We start from the raw sequence: 13,810 nt of genomic DNA, 5'->3' as shown, positions 1-13,810 counted from the left end.
GGTCTAAACGGTGTTGTGGATAACTTGTTTATTAAAGACATATTATAGCTTAGCTGGGGCAGCTAGGTGGCACAGTGGATAGAGTGCCAGGCCTGGAGTCAGGAAGATTCATCTTCCAGAATTCAAATCCAGCCTCAGATACTCACTAGCTATGTGACCCTGGGCAATTCACCTTAACCTGTTTGCCCCAGTTTCCTCATCTGCCAAATGAGTTGGAGAAGGAAACGGCAAACCACTCCAGTGTCTTTGCCAAGAAAACCCCAAGCGGGGTTTTCAGCCATGACTGAAAAACAATTTAACAACAACTAATAGTCTAAACATACACTGAGGACACAGACAAAAATGAGACAGCTCCAGCCCTCGAGGAATTCATAGCCTATTGTGGGAGACATGTACGTATACAAGTAGGGCAAAATATATCACAGGGATGACCTGTCCACCTTCCCTTCCCTTCCCAGGCCCCAAAGGGTAGCTTGGTGGAAAGAGTGACTCAGATGCCACTTCCTTGTTTACCTTCAACCTCTCTTTGTCTTTGGGTTGCTTCTCTATTGCCTACAAAAACATCCATGTCTCCCCACCCTCAAAAAAAAAAACCCCACTTAATCCATCCATCCCTCTACATCATTATCCTGTATCACTTTTCCCTAAGCTTCTTGAGAAAGCTGTCTATAATAGCTTCCTCCTCCTCCTCCTCCTCCTTCTTCTTCTTCTTCTTCCTCTCTTTCTCTCTCTCCCCTCACCTCTCTGCAGTCTGGCTTCTGATCTCATCATTCAACCTCAACTACTCTTTCCAAATTGCCAGTAATCTCTTAAATGCCTTATCTAATGTCCTTTACCCAATCTTCATCCTTCTGCACTTTTCTGAAGCTTTTGATTTTGTTGATCACTCTCTTATTTCTAAGTTTCTGGGTCCCTACCCTATCCTGCTTCTCCTCCTACCTATCTGATGCTCCTTATCAGGATCTAGTCATCCCTGCTAACAGTGAGTATCCGTTAAGGCTTTGTCCTGGGCCCTCTTTTCTGTTTATACTATTTCACTCATGATCTCATTAGCTTCCATGGTTTCAATTATCAGTGCCATGCTGAAGATTCTTGGATCTACTCATCCAGCCCTAAATTTCCCTGTTAATCCTGAAAATACCAAAGAGCTCACAGAGGTTATACACCAACTGTGAGCCCTGATCAAACAGCCACAGAGGTTATAGGCAAAAAGCCTTTATTTCGTTGGAGAAGGGAAACTAGAAACATGTGCCAGGGTCTCCTGTAGGGCCAAGGAGACTCCTGGCTTCAAGGCTAAGCCTTGATTCGTACAGTTGTGGCTAGACAAAGAACCAACCAGTGAGATATAACAGCAACAAAACAAATTTGCCTAGAGACAAAAAGTCTATTCACAGTAGGGTTTCATAACCAGAATGTGGTTCCTGTAGGTACTTGTTCTAGCTCAGGGATCTCCTGGGGCTGGTTTGAGCCAATTCTATGATTTAGACAAAGGACTTCTTATGCCAAGCTCAGGGCACACCTTTCTTGCTAGGCTTTAGCTCTGGGAGACAAGGTGTCTCCTAATAGTAAGAAAAGAGAGGAGTAAAAAGAGAGGAGTGGTCTTGGCATGGGGGTCCTGACACTCTTAACTTCTAGACTGACAATTCCAACTGGATGTTCCATAGACATCTTATACATATCTTGTCCAAAATGGAACTCATTATCTCCCCCCACCAAAAAAAAAAAATTAAAAAAAAACACAACAAAAAACAAATCCTCCCCCCTTCCAAACTTTCCCATTACCATCCTTCCAGTCACCCAGGCTGGCAAACTAGGTGTCATCCTTGACTCCTGACTCTCTCACCCCCATATCCAATTTGTTGCCAAGCTCGGCCAATTTTACCTTGGTAACACCTCTTGTCTATGTATGCTCCTCCTCTTCTCTGGCCCTGTTCCCACTCTAGGCTGGAGCCTCATCAACTGGACTATGGCAGCAGCCTCCTGGCTTCCTTCATGTCCCAGCTAAGCCTTTCCTGATCCCCCTTATCGCTAGTCTTCTCTCTACTGATTATCCCCAATTAATACTGTGTACCCTTCACGTGCATGCACAGTCTCCCCCATTAGACTGTGAGCTCCTTGATAGCAGGACCATGTTTCTGCTTTTCGTTGTATCCCCAGGGCTTAGTACAGTGCCTAGTATATAGTAGGCCTTTACTGATTAATGTTTGGGACATCCGTGAGCTTCCTTCCAGCTCTAGATCCAAGTTCTTCCTCTCTTCTTCCTTCCCTCTTCCCTCCCTTCACCTCATTAGATCTCCATTGTCTACAACAATGCCCATGTCTCCCCTACTCTCAAACCCCCCCCCCAAAACAAAAAACAACAAAAAAAAACCTTCGGGCCATTAGATCTCCAGTCACAGTATCTGGGTTTAGATCCCAGCTCAATTACCTATTTACCTTGGCCAAGTCCTTTCCCCCATTCTGAGCCAAGTTTCCTACACCACAAAAGAAGTTGAACTGGTCCACACGCGCTGCCCCTCCTACTTTTAAATAGTAGTGGGCAGAGCGGCTGGACCTGGAGTCGGGAAGACAGGACCCTGGCAAGTCACTTAACCTGTCTGTGCCTCAGTTTCCTTGGTGTTCGTGTGAGGAAACCTACAAGTAAAGCGCTCTGAGAGCGATATAAAGGTTGGTTACTTCGAGCCGCAGAGGCCCCGAGCAAATTCGCTCAGCACTGATATGGGGCCAAGCAGGTGCTCAGTAATGCTCAATGTCTCCTTTCTCCTCCCCTCCCTTCCTCCCTTTCCCCACCCCTCCTTTTCCGTCCCCTCCCTCTTCTCCCCTTCCCCTCTCTTCCTCCCCCCGCCCCACCTCTCCGCGCGCGCAGCCTCAGTAGGTGCACGTCCTCAGTCCGGGTCATGTGGCCTCAGCGGCGCGCGCTCTGATTGGCTAGCGGGGCGGCGCATGCGCGTTGAAGCGGCGGTGGTGGTCATGGCGGGTCTGGTGGATTTTGAGGATGAGGAGCAGGTGGCCTCTTTTCTTGAGAACATGAAGGTGGAGTGTCACTACCAGTGCTACAAGGAGAAGGACCCGGACGGTGAGTCGGGCGCGGGGAAGGCGGGACGGGGCTCGGCCCAGGGACCTCAGCGGGGGGCTGTGGAGCGGGAGGAGAGGCCAGGCCCGAGGCGACTTCTTCCCCCAGCCTCCTCCTCCTCCTCCCGCCTTCCTCGGGCCCCTTGCCCCGGCCCCCTCGGTCAGCCTCAGCGCCCTCTTCCTGCCTCCCTTCGTCAGCCTCAGCGCCCTCCTCCTGCCTCCCTCCGTCAGCCTTAGCCTCCTCCTCCGGTCCCCTCCCCCAGCCTCCTCCTCCCCGCCCCCCTCCTTCCTCTGGCCCCTTCCCCCGCCCCTCCTCCATCAGCCCCAGTCCTTTCTCCCACCCCCCTCCCCCGCCCCTCCCTGTCTGCACCCTCCATCACCGCCCCCTCCCGGCCTTCCTCAGCTCCCCACCTGGATCGTGGGGGACCACCACCCCTTGGCGGGTGGTCCTGGGTCTCTTCTCGCTCCAGCCCCTTCCCCCCTCAGCTGTCAAACTGACCTAAAGCGCAGGCCCAGTCCTGTCACCTCCCTGCTCAGTCTGTCATTCCAGTGGCTGCTTGTTGTCTCCAGGATTAAATATTAATCGTAACAGCAGTTAGCATTTGCACAGTGCTTTAGGGTCACTCGTAGTCGGTGCGTTTATTAAGCACCTGCTTATGTGCCAGACACTGGGGCTACGAATCGAAAGAGGGTGGTTGCCCTCAGGGAGCTCACAATCTAGCGGAGACGACGTTTGAATAACCTTGTATCGTCGAGCTGTGTCCGGGATCTGGGGTGGGGAACCTGGGGCCATAGACTGAGTCCAAGTTTTACAGAACAAATCCTTTAATTAAGGGGATTTGTTCTGTGAAGTTTGGATTCCTTGAGGACCTAGAAGGTCACCTGTGGCCTTGAGGCCCCGAGTTCCCCACCCCTGTACGGGATAATTAGGAAATAATTAAGAGAGGGGAAAGCCCTACGGTGAAGACTTCCCTTAGAAGGTAGGGCTTTAGCTGGGACTTGAGAGAAACCAGGAAGCAGAGATGAGGAGGGAGGGCTTTCCAGGCAGGGGGCACAGCCAGAGAAAACGTCCAGAGTCTGGAGATGGAGAACCTTGTCAGAAGGGCAGCAAGGAGGGTGGTGTCACTGAATCATAGAGTTGGTGGAGAGGAGCAGGATATAAGAAGACTGTAAAGGTGGAGGAGGGGTGTGTGTGTGTGGCAGATTGTGAAAGACTTTGAATGATAGAGGGTTTTATATTTGATCTTGGAGGTGATAAGGAGCCACTGGAATTTGTTGAATAGGAGAATGGTATGGGCTGACATGCACTTTAATAAGATCACAGCCAGTATATGTCAGACATGGAACTGAACCCAGGTTTCCCTGACTCTAGGACAGCTCCTTATCCACTATCCCAAGCTGAGCTGCCTCTCCCTTGTTTATGTTTTGAATTTGCATCTTTGTATACTCTCCCCCCTTCCCTCCCCAAATGTATGCTCTTTAGGACTCAGTTTGTGATTTTGTCTTTGTATCCCTAGTACTGAATATGTAGTAGACACTTTAAAAGTACTTGTTGAATAAATGAAGAAGATACTGAAAAGAATTCCTTCTACTATATTTCTGAGTAATCAATATAAGCCTAAATCTCACTTTCTCCCTATCCCTACCCCCCAGGACCTTCCCTTTTGAGGTTATCTCCATCTTCTCTCTCTCTCTCTCTCTCTCTCTCTCTCTCTCTCTCTCTCTCTCTCCCTCCCTTCCCCCCTCCCTCTTCCCTCCCCCTCTCCCTCTCTCCCTCTCCCCTTCTCCCTCCCCCCCCTTCCTCTCTCCCCTAGTCTTTCTCTACCCTTTCTGCACCTCTGCCTCTTAAAATCCCTAGTTTTGGGGCAGCTAGGTGGTGCGGTGGATAGAGCACCGGCCCTGAAGTCAGGAGGACCTGAGTTCAAATGTGGCCTCAGACCAAACGCTTGACATTTACTAGCTGTGTGACCCGGGGCAAGTCATTTAATCCCAATTGCTTAAAAAAAAAATCCCTAGTTTCTTTCAAGGCTCAATCCATGTATGATCTGTCATGTTTCTCTTAATTGTAAGTGCTCATTCTCTTCTCCTCACAGAGATACTTTTCTGTCTAGATGTCGTTTCACCTCAGTACAATGTAAGCTTCTTGAGAACTGGGGCCATTTTGGGGAGGTGGTTTGTTTTTGTTTTTAAGTTAATTTATTTTGAATCATCAACAATCACTTCCATAAACTTTTGAGTTTTAAATTTTTCTTTCTCCCTCTCATCTCCCTCCCCAAGACAGCTCGAAATCTGATATACCCGCAATCTGATATAGGCTAGACATATACATTCCTATTAAACATATTTTCACATTATTCATGTTGTAAGGAAGAATTAGAACCAATAGGAGGAACCACCGGAAAGAGGAAACAAAACACAGCAGAAGAAAAAAAATAGCAAATAGTATGCTTTGATCTGCTTTCAAACTCCATAATTCTTTCTTCTTTGTGAATAGCATTTTCCATCATGAGGCCTTTGGAGATGTCTTAGATCCTTGTATTGCTAAGAAGGGTTAAGTCTATCAAAGTCAGTCATCACACAACGTGCCTGTTACTATGTACAGTGTTCTTCTGGTTCTGCTCACTTCACTCAGCATCAGACCATACAAGTCTTTCCTGGTTTTTCTGAAGTCATCATTTCTTATAGCACAATAGTATTCCTTTACATTCATATACCACAACTTATTCAGCCATTCCCCAATGGATGGGCATCCTCTTAATTTCCAATTCTTTGCCGCCACAAAAAGAGCTGCTATAAATATTTTTGTACATTTGTTTTGTTTTGTCTTGAGTCCCCACAGTTCTTTGGACTCTCCTACATCTGCTCCAGAAAGTCTTCAGTTTTCTCAGTGTATCTGAGCCAAGAAAACGTGTTTCTTAATTTGGTTACCTGGTACTTGTTGAGGTGAAAATTTTGTCCTAGAGAATCCTCTGTTTGGGTGACTGTTACACAGTCTCATTTTCTTAGTAGTGAAGAAGTCTTCTAATAAAGCTGGACCAGATTTTGGATTTAGTCTTCCTTGCAGTTCACTTTTCTTTAGTCTGTTAAGATTTCGAAAATGTTTTCCTCACAACCACTCTGTGACGTTAAGTCAAATACGATCACCTCCATTGTACAGATAGAGAAATAGAGACTCCAAGAGGTGAAGGTGGTAGAGCTCATAAGTTTGGAACCAGGATTCCAGCCCACCCAAATTCCTGTCTCTTGAGTTTCATATTCTTTCTGCCACACTGCTCTTGCTGTTCTTGGGAAATGTGTGTAGGGTAATGGACTGGAGCCTGAACCCCAATGTAGTGAGAATCTTTTCTGTCTTCTTATCTGGATTTTTATTATTTTAAAATTTCACAGCATGAAATAATTTTCCTAAATTTGATCTCTACTGGTTGAGATCAGCACCATAAATAAAGGTGCATAGAGGAGTTGGATACAGGGATAGCGTAACCAAGTACCCAGTGGTTGCTCCAGACAGGAAGGGGAAAGGGAGATCACTATAGATCTCGAGGTGGTCTGGAAGACCCTCAAAGACATGGATGGGTGGTGTGCTGGAACAGAACTGTTCTGGGGTCCACCAGACCTCGGTGCGAGGCCATGGGCTTTGGTGAACTCTGCATGACCCTGGGCAAGTCATCTGACATCTCAGGGCCCCGCGGACCTTGTTGCTAAAATGCAGACGTTCTTTAAGGTCACCTTCATTTTTTAAATCTAATGTTTCTATAAACCAGTTGGAGACCCTTGTGTTGGAAGTTCTGACTGACTCTGGGCAAGACATTTCATCTCTCCTACTCTCAGTTTCCTTATCTGTAAAGTGGGAATAAATAACAGCACCTACCTGTCAGGGTTGTTGTGAGGATCAGAGGAGATAACATGGAAACTGCTTAGCTTAGCAAACTTTAAGGGACTGCATCAGTGCTGGCTAGTAAGTTATTTCTGTTGTTAACTTAAAAATCAGAGGACTGGCCTGGGAAGCTCAAAGGACACAAATGAACTAGGTCTTGCTTTCTTGGGACATATCTAGGCCAGCAGCACTGCCTCCCTCAAAGGCAGCCTAGGCAGTGATGACTGACACTCGCTCTTTGGTTTCTGCCCTAGGTTGCTTCAGGCTGGTAGATTATCTAGAAGGGATCCAGAAGAACTTTGACGAGGCAGCCAAGGTACTGAAGTTCAATTGTGAAGACTACCACCACAGTGACAGCTGCTACAAACTGGGAGCCTATTATGCAACAGGGAAAGGTAAAAAGAAGGGATTCCGACCCCATATGGATGTCTTGTCTCCAGCCTGGATTGTAAGTTCTGCAGTGGCTGAAACTGGGTCTTAGTCCTCTTGGTGGCTTTTACTGTGTCTAGTATGGTGCCCTTTACAGAGGTTGTCAGTAACTGTATCTTAAAATCGACATATCAAAAACTGAACTTACTGTCTTTGATCCTTGACTCTTCGTTATTTCTCACCTCCCCAAATCCACGCTGTTGCCAGAGCCTGTAGATTTCACTTTTGCAACCTCTCTCCAAAACATCTCCTTCTCCTCTCTGACACTGCCACCGCTTTAGTGCAGATCCTTGTCACCTCATGCCTGGATTATTATAATAGCTGTTAATGGGTTTCCTTGCCTCAAGTCCCTCCCCACTTCAGCTCATCCTCCATTCAGCCAACAAAGTGATTTTCTTAAAGTTCAGGACTGACCATATCATCTCCCTACTCAAAAACCTCCAGTAGTTCTATCTAGTAACTCCAGGATCAAATGCAAATCCTCTATTTGGCATTCAAAGTCTTTTATGACCTGGCCCCCTCCTATTCTTCTTATATCTCACTTTCCCCTGCCCCCTCCCCAAGAACTCAGTGATCCAATGACACTGGCCTCCTGGCTGCTCCGTGGTTAAGGCCCTCCATCTCTCTGCTCTGGGCGTTTTCAGTGGTTGTCCCCCAGGCCTGGAATGTTCTCTCCTCATTTCTACCCACTGACCTCCCTGGCTTTCTTCAAGTCGCAGCTTAAATCTCACCTTCCACAGGAAGCCTTTCTCAATGCATCTTAATTCTAGTGCTTTCCTCTGTTAATCATTTCTGTTTATCCTCCTCATAGCTTGTTTGTACCTATTTGTTTGCCTGTCATCTCCCCTGTTAGATTGTGAGCTGAGGGCAGGGACTGTCTTTTGCCTCTTTTTCTGTTCTCAGTGCTTAGTTTGCCTGGTACATAGTAGGTGCTTAATAAATACTTATTGATTGTGTATGTTCTTGTATATTTGCATCTACTCTGCATCATCAGAAATCATTTGTACTTATTTACATTCGTATATGTGACTTTACGGTTTGGTAATATTCTGTTACATTTCTATTTTTTTGGTGATTTGACATGATGATTTTTAGGTAGTCTTTTTTTTTTCTTTTTAATAGCATGCCTAGTCTTGGCTCTGACCCGTACACTCGGTGTGACCTCAGCTGCGGGGCCTCCTCTGCCTTCCTCCTCTGTCAGATGAAGTGATTGGGGCCTCAGAGGGGCTTGAGGGCCTCAGAGCTCCCTTTTAGCTTTCTTGATCAAGTGCTGCTGTGATTCCTGCTCTCAAATTGGCTTTTTTTTTTATTATAGAATTTTGTGCATTTTGAAACAAGTGTAATTCTACTGTTCTGCACTTTATAATTTATGTGAGGGTATGTAACGCCTGTTATTGGCACCAGGTGCCAAGATTTATTTGTCTTTAGGTTTGGTTTTTAGTAGTTGGTAGGATGCTTTCACTTGAGGATGCTTTACACCTCAGGAGACTAGTGAGGTCTTCAGTCTCTTTTTTTTCCTGCGTAATTGATCATCAATTTATTAATTAGGCTAGCAAATAATCAGTAAATTGATGGTCAGTAATCTCTCTTGGTAATCAAAGACAAAATCCAGGAGATCCCCGAATGCTTAAATACCTTTGGAAAAGGAGGTGCCCCTGACAGGTGAAAATCAACCCTGATTGGTTAACAATTAATGAGTGGGTGGACTTTATCTATTGAGAAAATGGGCTGAAAGTCTTCAGCTCCTCCTGCTGAGAATGTGACTTGATCATGAGACTCAGCTGCCTCCATCTATCTAGACATAGGAATTCACCTCCACCCAGGGGTCTTCAGTCTCTTAAATTAGAAAATATCTTATGGATGCCCTTTTTTAATATCCCTGTCATTCCCAGTGATCTGTCCTCCCCTCATAGAACCCTCCCTTGTAACAAAAAATATAGTTAAGCAAAACAAACCTGTGTGTTGGCTGTGTCTGAAAATGCCTGTGTCACCTCATGCCTGCATAGAGTCCACCGTCTCTTTGCTGTGTGGTTGGCAGCTTGCTTCGAGATCACTCAGCCCTCTGAAGTTGACAATAGATCAAAGTTGTGATCAGAATTCTGGGCTTGCCTTGTTGTTTGCCTTGATCATCTCATGGACTCCTGGTTCCTCTTTCACTCTGTGTCAGTTAATACATATCTTCCTATAATTCTCTGAGTTCTCAGTCCTTCTCTCTGTCCTCTCCAGCACCCCCTCCCCACTTCCTCAGCTGGGCAGACTTATAATTGTATATAGCAGAATTATTTTTCCAGTCCTCATCTCAAGTGGGTGTTATGGCCAGCCACATTAGCAGAAAGATGCTTCATGGGCTGAAAACTAAACTCATTCTGTAATTGACTGTTTTCTTCTAGAGTTTTGCCAGCAGGTTTTTGCTCCAAGTGTTAAAATTTTGACCTGACATAGATTTCTTTTTTCCTCTCTTTGCCTATAGGTGGATTAACCCCAAACTGGAAAAATGCCTATGACTGTTTTTTAAAGGCTTGTGAGAAACCCGGGAAGAAGTCGATAAATGCTTGTCACAACGTTGGACTGCTGACCCAAGACGGACGCATCAGTGACGATAAGCCTGACCTGGTGCGAGCCCGAGACTACTATAGAAGGGCTTGTGATGGCAACTATGCTCCTAGCTGCTTCAATCTCAGTGCCATGTACCTCCAGGGATCCCCAGGCGTCCCCAAGGACATGGGCCTGGCTTTGAAATACTCTCTGAAAGCCTGCGAACTGGGTCACATCTGGGCCTGTGCGAATGCCAGCCGCATGTATAAACTGGGAGATGGGGTCGCCAAGGACGACGCTAAGGCCGAGGCCCTCAAGAGCAGGGCCCAGCAGCTCCACAGGGAGCAGCAGAAAAGCATCCAGCCCATGGAGTTTGGGGTGTGAGGTGATCAGACTCCCTCCTTCCTCCTTTGGAAACGTGTGGACTCGTTCACACGGGGACACCTTTGGCCATGAAATGTGGGGGCAGGAAAAGCCTACAGTCGTCAGTTGCTGGTTACTTGTACCAGGTGCTGTAGACTGTGTTGCCTGCGAGATATTTATTTTCTTTAAAATATCTAAATCGATACATAATCATGGGGGCTGGGTTCTAACCAGCTCCCCAAAAGTGGAGGGACTGGAGAGCCACAGAGAGGTGGGAGGTAGAGACAGAAGTAACCAAAGGGGCCCAGGGAGTGAGTGAGTGAGTGTGTGTGTGTGTGTGTGTCTGTCTGTGTGTCTGTCTGTCTGTCTCTGTCCGTCTGTCTGTATGTATCCTTCCGAGTCCACTTGTGTGCCTGGGTTTGTATAGTTTCATTTGAGGAAAATTTTTTTGTGTGTGAACTTGAAAATCATAAGGTGCTCACCATTCCCTAAGAATGAACCTTCTTTGTGCCCATCCATCTTATGATGTCTGTCGATCATTGCAGCTGTAATCATTTTCACCTCTGAGAATGATTTTTATGGAAAATATGAATGATCAGAAGGAATATGCAGTCTAAAGAGTTCCCTATCATTGCCATGCAGGTTTGAGAATAAGCCCAAAAGATGTCCTGGCCCACACGTCCCTGGAGAGATCACACTGACTGACATGAAGTGAACCTGATGTTCCATATTGCCCATTTGCCTTAAATGTCCACATCCTGGATTGTTGGGTGTGTAGAGAAATCCATGAAATGTTCCAAAGCAAAAGATCTGTAATGTTTGAACTGAGCCTTTGAAATTGCCTTTTGAATAAATTAATTTAATATATTTTTGATTTATTATTTAAAACTAGATTGTAGGTGGGAGTTAAGGGGAGACGCATTTTTAAACGACTTTTAAAAGCATTTCTTCTGTTTTTCTAGTAAGCCCTTGGTTTAGCACTAGGGGGCAGTGGAGCACAGTGGTTACAGAAGATTTCTGTTCCCACCTGCCTTGCAGTTGCCATACATGGAGGGGAGCTCTCTCTGATTGTCTAAAAGTTCATATGGCAAATTGAACCATTTGCATATTACCAGTCAGCAGGTTCTGTCCCAAGAGCAGAGAGAAGCTTAAGTCGTTGCATTCAAAACAGTGAAATGTGTGTTAAAAACTTTTGTATTATGAAAGTTAATTCAGAAGGCAAATTAATAAAAAAATCTCACTTTTTCTTTTTAATTCAGAAAGTGTTTTTATTAACTTTTGTTTTGAACTCATTGTTTCTTAAATCTTTGTGGGCTTTTCCCCTCCATTTAAACTGGGGAAGGGGTTAACACTGAATCAGGTTTTTCTCTCTTCTTGAGTAGATCCAATTTGCAATTTCTTCTGAAACTCCCACATTCTCATGTCCAGATCTTTCATTGTCAGAGTCCATTGGTGATGAGACCAACAAAACAAGGAATTTAAAAAGTCCTAAGTCACATAATGTGAAGTTAACAGTTAAAACCATAATGGAATAAGAATTTTTCTGGCTGAGCCCATTTTATGCCCACTAACCTTAATTTGGTGGAGTTGGTAAGGGGATTGTTTGGACAAAAAACCCTTTGCTTTCTGTGGTAGGCAGGGGATAGCTTTCAGACTGGCAACAGGAAGAAAGATTCTTTTTTCCCTTTCTTGTCCTCTGTATTTAAACTTGTTCGATGCTGTCTAGTTTTTTTTATCTAGCAGTGAAAAAAGGTGACTTTTATAATAAATTATTTTAAATTTGTTTATATTCAATTTTATAATCACTCAAATTTATTCCATGTGATCCAAGACAGAAGTAGGAGCAGTGGGTAGAAGTTCCCAGGATGGAGAGTTCTAGGCCAGTGCATGGAACGATGTCACACTTACTGGTGGCCCGCTGTGGAACTTGCCTCCGCAGAAGCTAGTGAGCTCTCTTGTCACTGGACGTGTTCAGGTAGAAGTCGAGTGGTCGCTGAGCACCAGGGTGCTGCTGAGAAGATTCTTGCCTGGGGAGGAAGGCAGGAGCAGATCACCGTAGACATCCCTCCTCATTCAGATTCTCAGATTCAAACAATTCCAATTAGCTTACAAGTGGAATATTTCTTGATCCCTCCTAGTTTAAAATAAAAAAAAAAGGACAGCTTTTGCTGTCCTTTCCAGTGCCTTGGAGTACGTTCTCCTTTTGTGCAGTGTGCTTGGTCACTGAGTCCCTGCCACCCCTCCCGTGTAGGCAAGGAGGAGCACTGTGTGTGTCCTAATAAGGAGGATGGCCTTAATATGGCGGGCTTCCCTGTTTCCATTGGAAGGTACCACAGTGCACAGATCTGTTACACTCTGATGGCCGAGTTCTCCAGATGTTCCTCTTTGCGTGACACTGTGGTGCTTACAACAAGGCTGAGGTCAAACATTTTTAAAGTTCCTGCCATGTGCTGGACTCTGTGCTAGGCACTGGGGTTAGAAAGGCAGAAGTACACTGGTCCCTCAAGGAGCTTCCCTTCTAAAGAAGGAGACACTTAGAACTAGCACAGGGTAATCTGGGGGTGGGGGAAAGTCTTCATGTAGAAGGCAGCATTGGAGTTGGGCTTTAAAGGAAACAAATTCTAGGAGGTGAGGAGGTAGTATGTCCTAGGCATAGGGACAGACAATGCAAAGTCTGGAAGGGGGGAGATGCAGGGCTGTGTCAGCCAGTTTGGCAAGGTAGTGTGTGGGAAGGGAGGGGTGTGTAACAGAGTTGGAAAGGTATATTGGGGCCAGCTTGTAAAGGGCTTTAAAAGCCAAACAGGAATATATACTTAATCCTAAAGCAGTAAAGAACCACTGGACTTTTGGTGATGGGGTCAGACTTAATATTTTGGCCCCGGTGTGGGGAGGATGGATTTGGGAGGGAAGAGTTTTGAGGCAGGGAGACCAATTAGGAAGCTATTCCAGTAGGCGAGGTGAGAGATGATGAGGTTGTGGACTGGGGTGGTGGCTGTGAGGGGAGAGAAAGTAACACGTAGGTAATGTAGTGGTAGATATGATTTGGCACGGTAGTCCTTATGACAGAAAGAAGTAAGCTTAGAAGATGGGTGGATTTGGGGAAAAGAAAGTCCATACAAGAAGGAATAGTGCTAGAGAGCTAGCTTTGTTGTTTGGAAGCCGTGGCTTTGAGCTTCATCTCTGACACGTTGGGCAAGTCATTTAACCTCTTGATAACCCCAGACAATTCTCTAAGGCTAAATTGCATAGTGGGTGTTGACTTGCATGGGTAGAGGGATTTTTCCTCCGTGGAAGTTCCCTGTCCTAGTGAAATCGTAGGTCTGACCCAAAATATGTATTTGGAGAGACAACCTTGAGAGCTGGTTCTCAGTACATGCATCCTGGAGGGAAATGAGCTAGTTGGGTCCAGAGCTGGTTTGAAGGAAGAGAGTAGGCTGGTTGCATTTGGGATATTAGGCAATGTTTTCAAGGGCCCTGAGTTTCAATCTGCTGCAAAACCTTCATCTTTTTATCTTTGAAAGTCCTACTGATGCCCTT

General features: G+C 45.7%; 1 protein-coding gene across 3 annotated transcripts; it reads left to right on the top strand.

The window, feature by feature from the left end:
* Positions 1–2,945: 2,945 nt before the first annotated feature.
* Positions 2,946–11,527, top strand: LOC114024853 (cytochrome c oxidase assembly factor 7). Of its 3 annotated transcripts, none has more exons than XR_003566958.1 (4): positions 2,946–3,076; positions 7,201–7,341; positions 9,846–10,419; positions 10,916–11,527. XR_003566958.1 is itself a non-coding variant. In XM_027838060.1 (4 exons), exons 1-3 carry the CDS (start codon positions 2,971–2,973, stop codon positions 10,292–10,294), a joined length of 696 nt encoding a protein of 231 aa, XP_027693861.1. In that variant the 5' UTR covers positions 2,946–2,970; the 3' UTR covers position 10,295; positions 10,916–11,527. The 3 variants fall into 3 exon arrangements, 2 of the variants coding, with proteins under 2 accessions (XP_027693861.1, XP_027693862.1); XM_027838060.1 differs by having other exon boundaries at positions 9,846–10,295; XM_027838061.1 differs by having other exon boundaries at positions 9,846–11,527.
* Positions 11,528–13,810: the final 2,283 nt, after the last annotated feature.

Source organism: Vombatus ursinus, unplaced genomic scaffold (assembly GCF_900497805.2).
Source record: "Vombatus ursinus unplaced genomic scaffold, bare-nosed wombat genome assembly UNPS02014825.1, whole genome shotgun sequence".
Classification (NCBI taxonomy): Eukaryota; Metazoa; Chordata; class Mammalia; order Diprotodontia; family Vombatidae; genus Vombatus; species Vombatus ursinus.
This window is presented reverse-complemented; position numbering and strand designations above follow the sequence as displayed.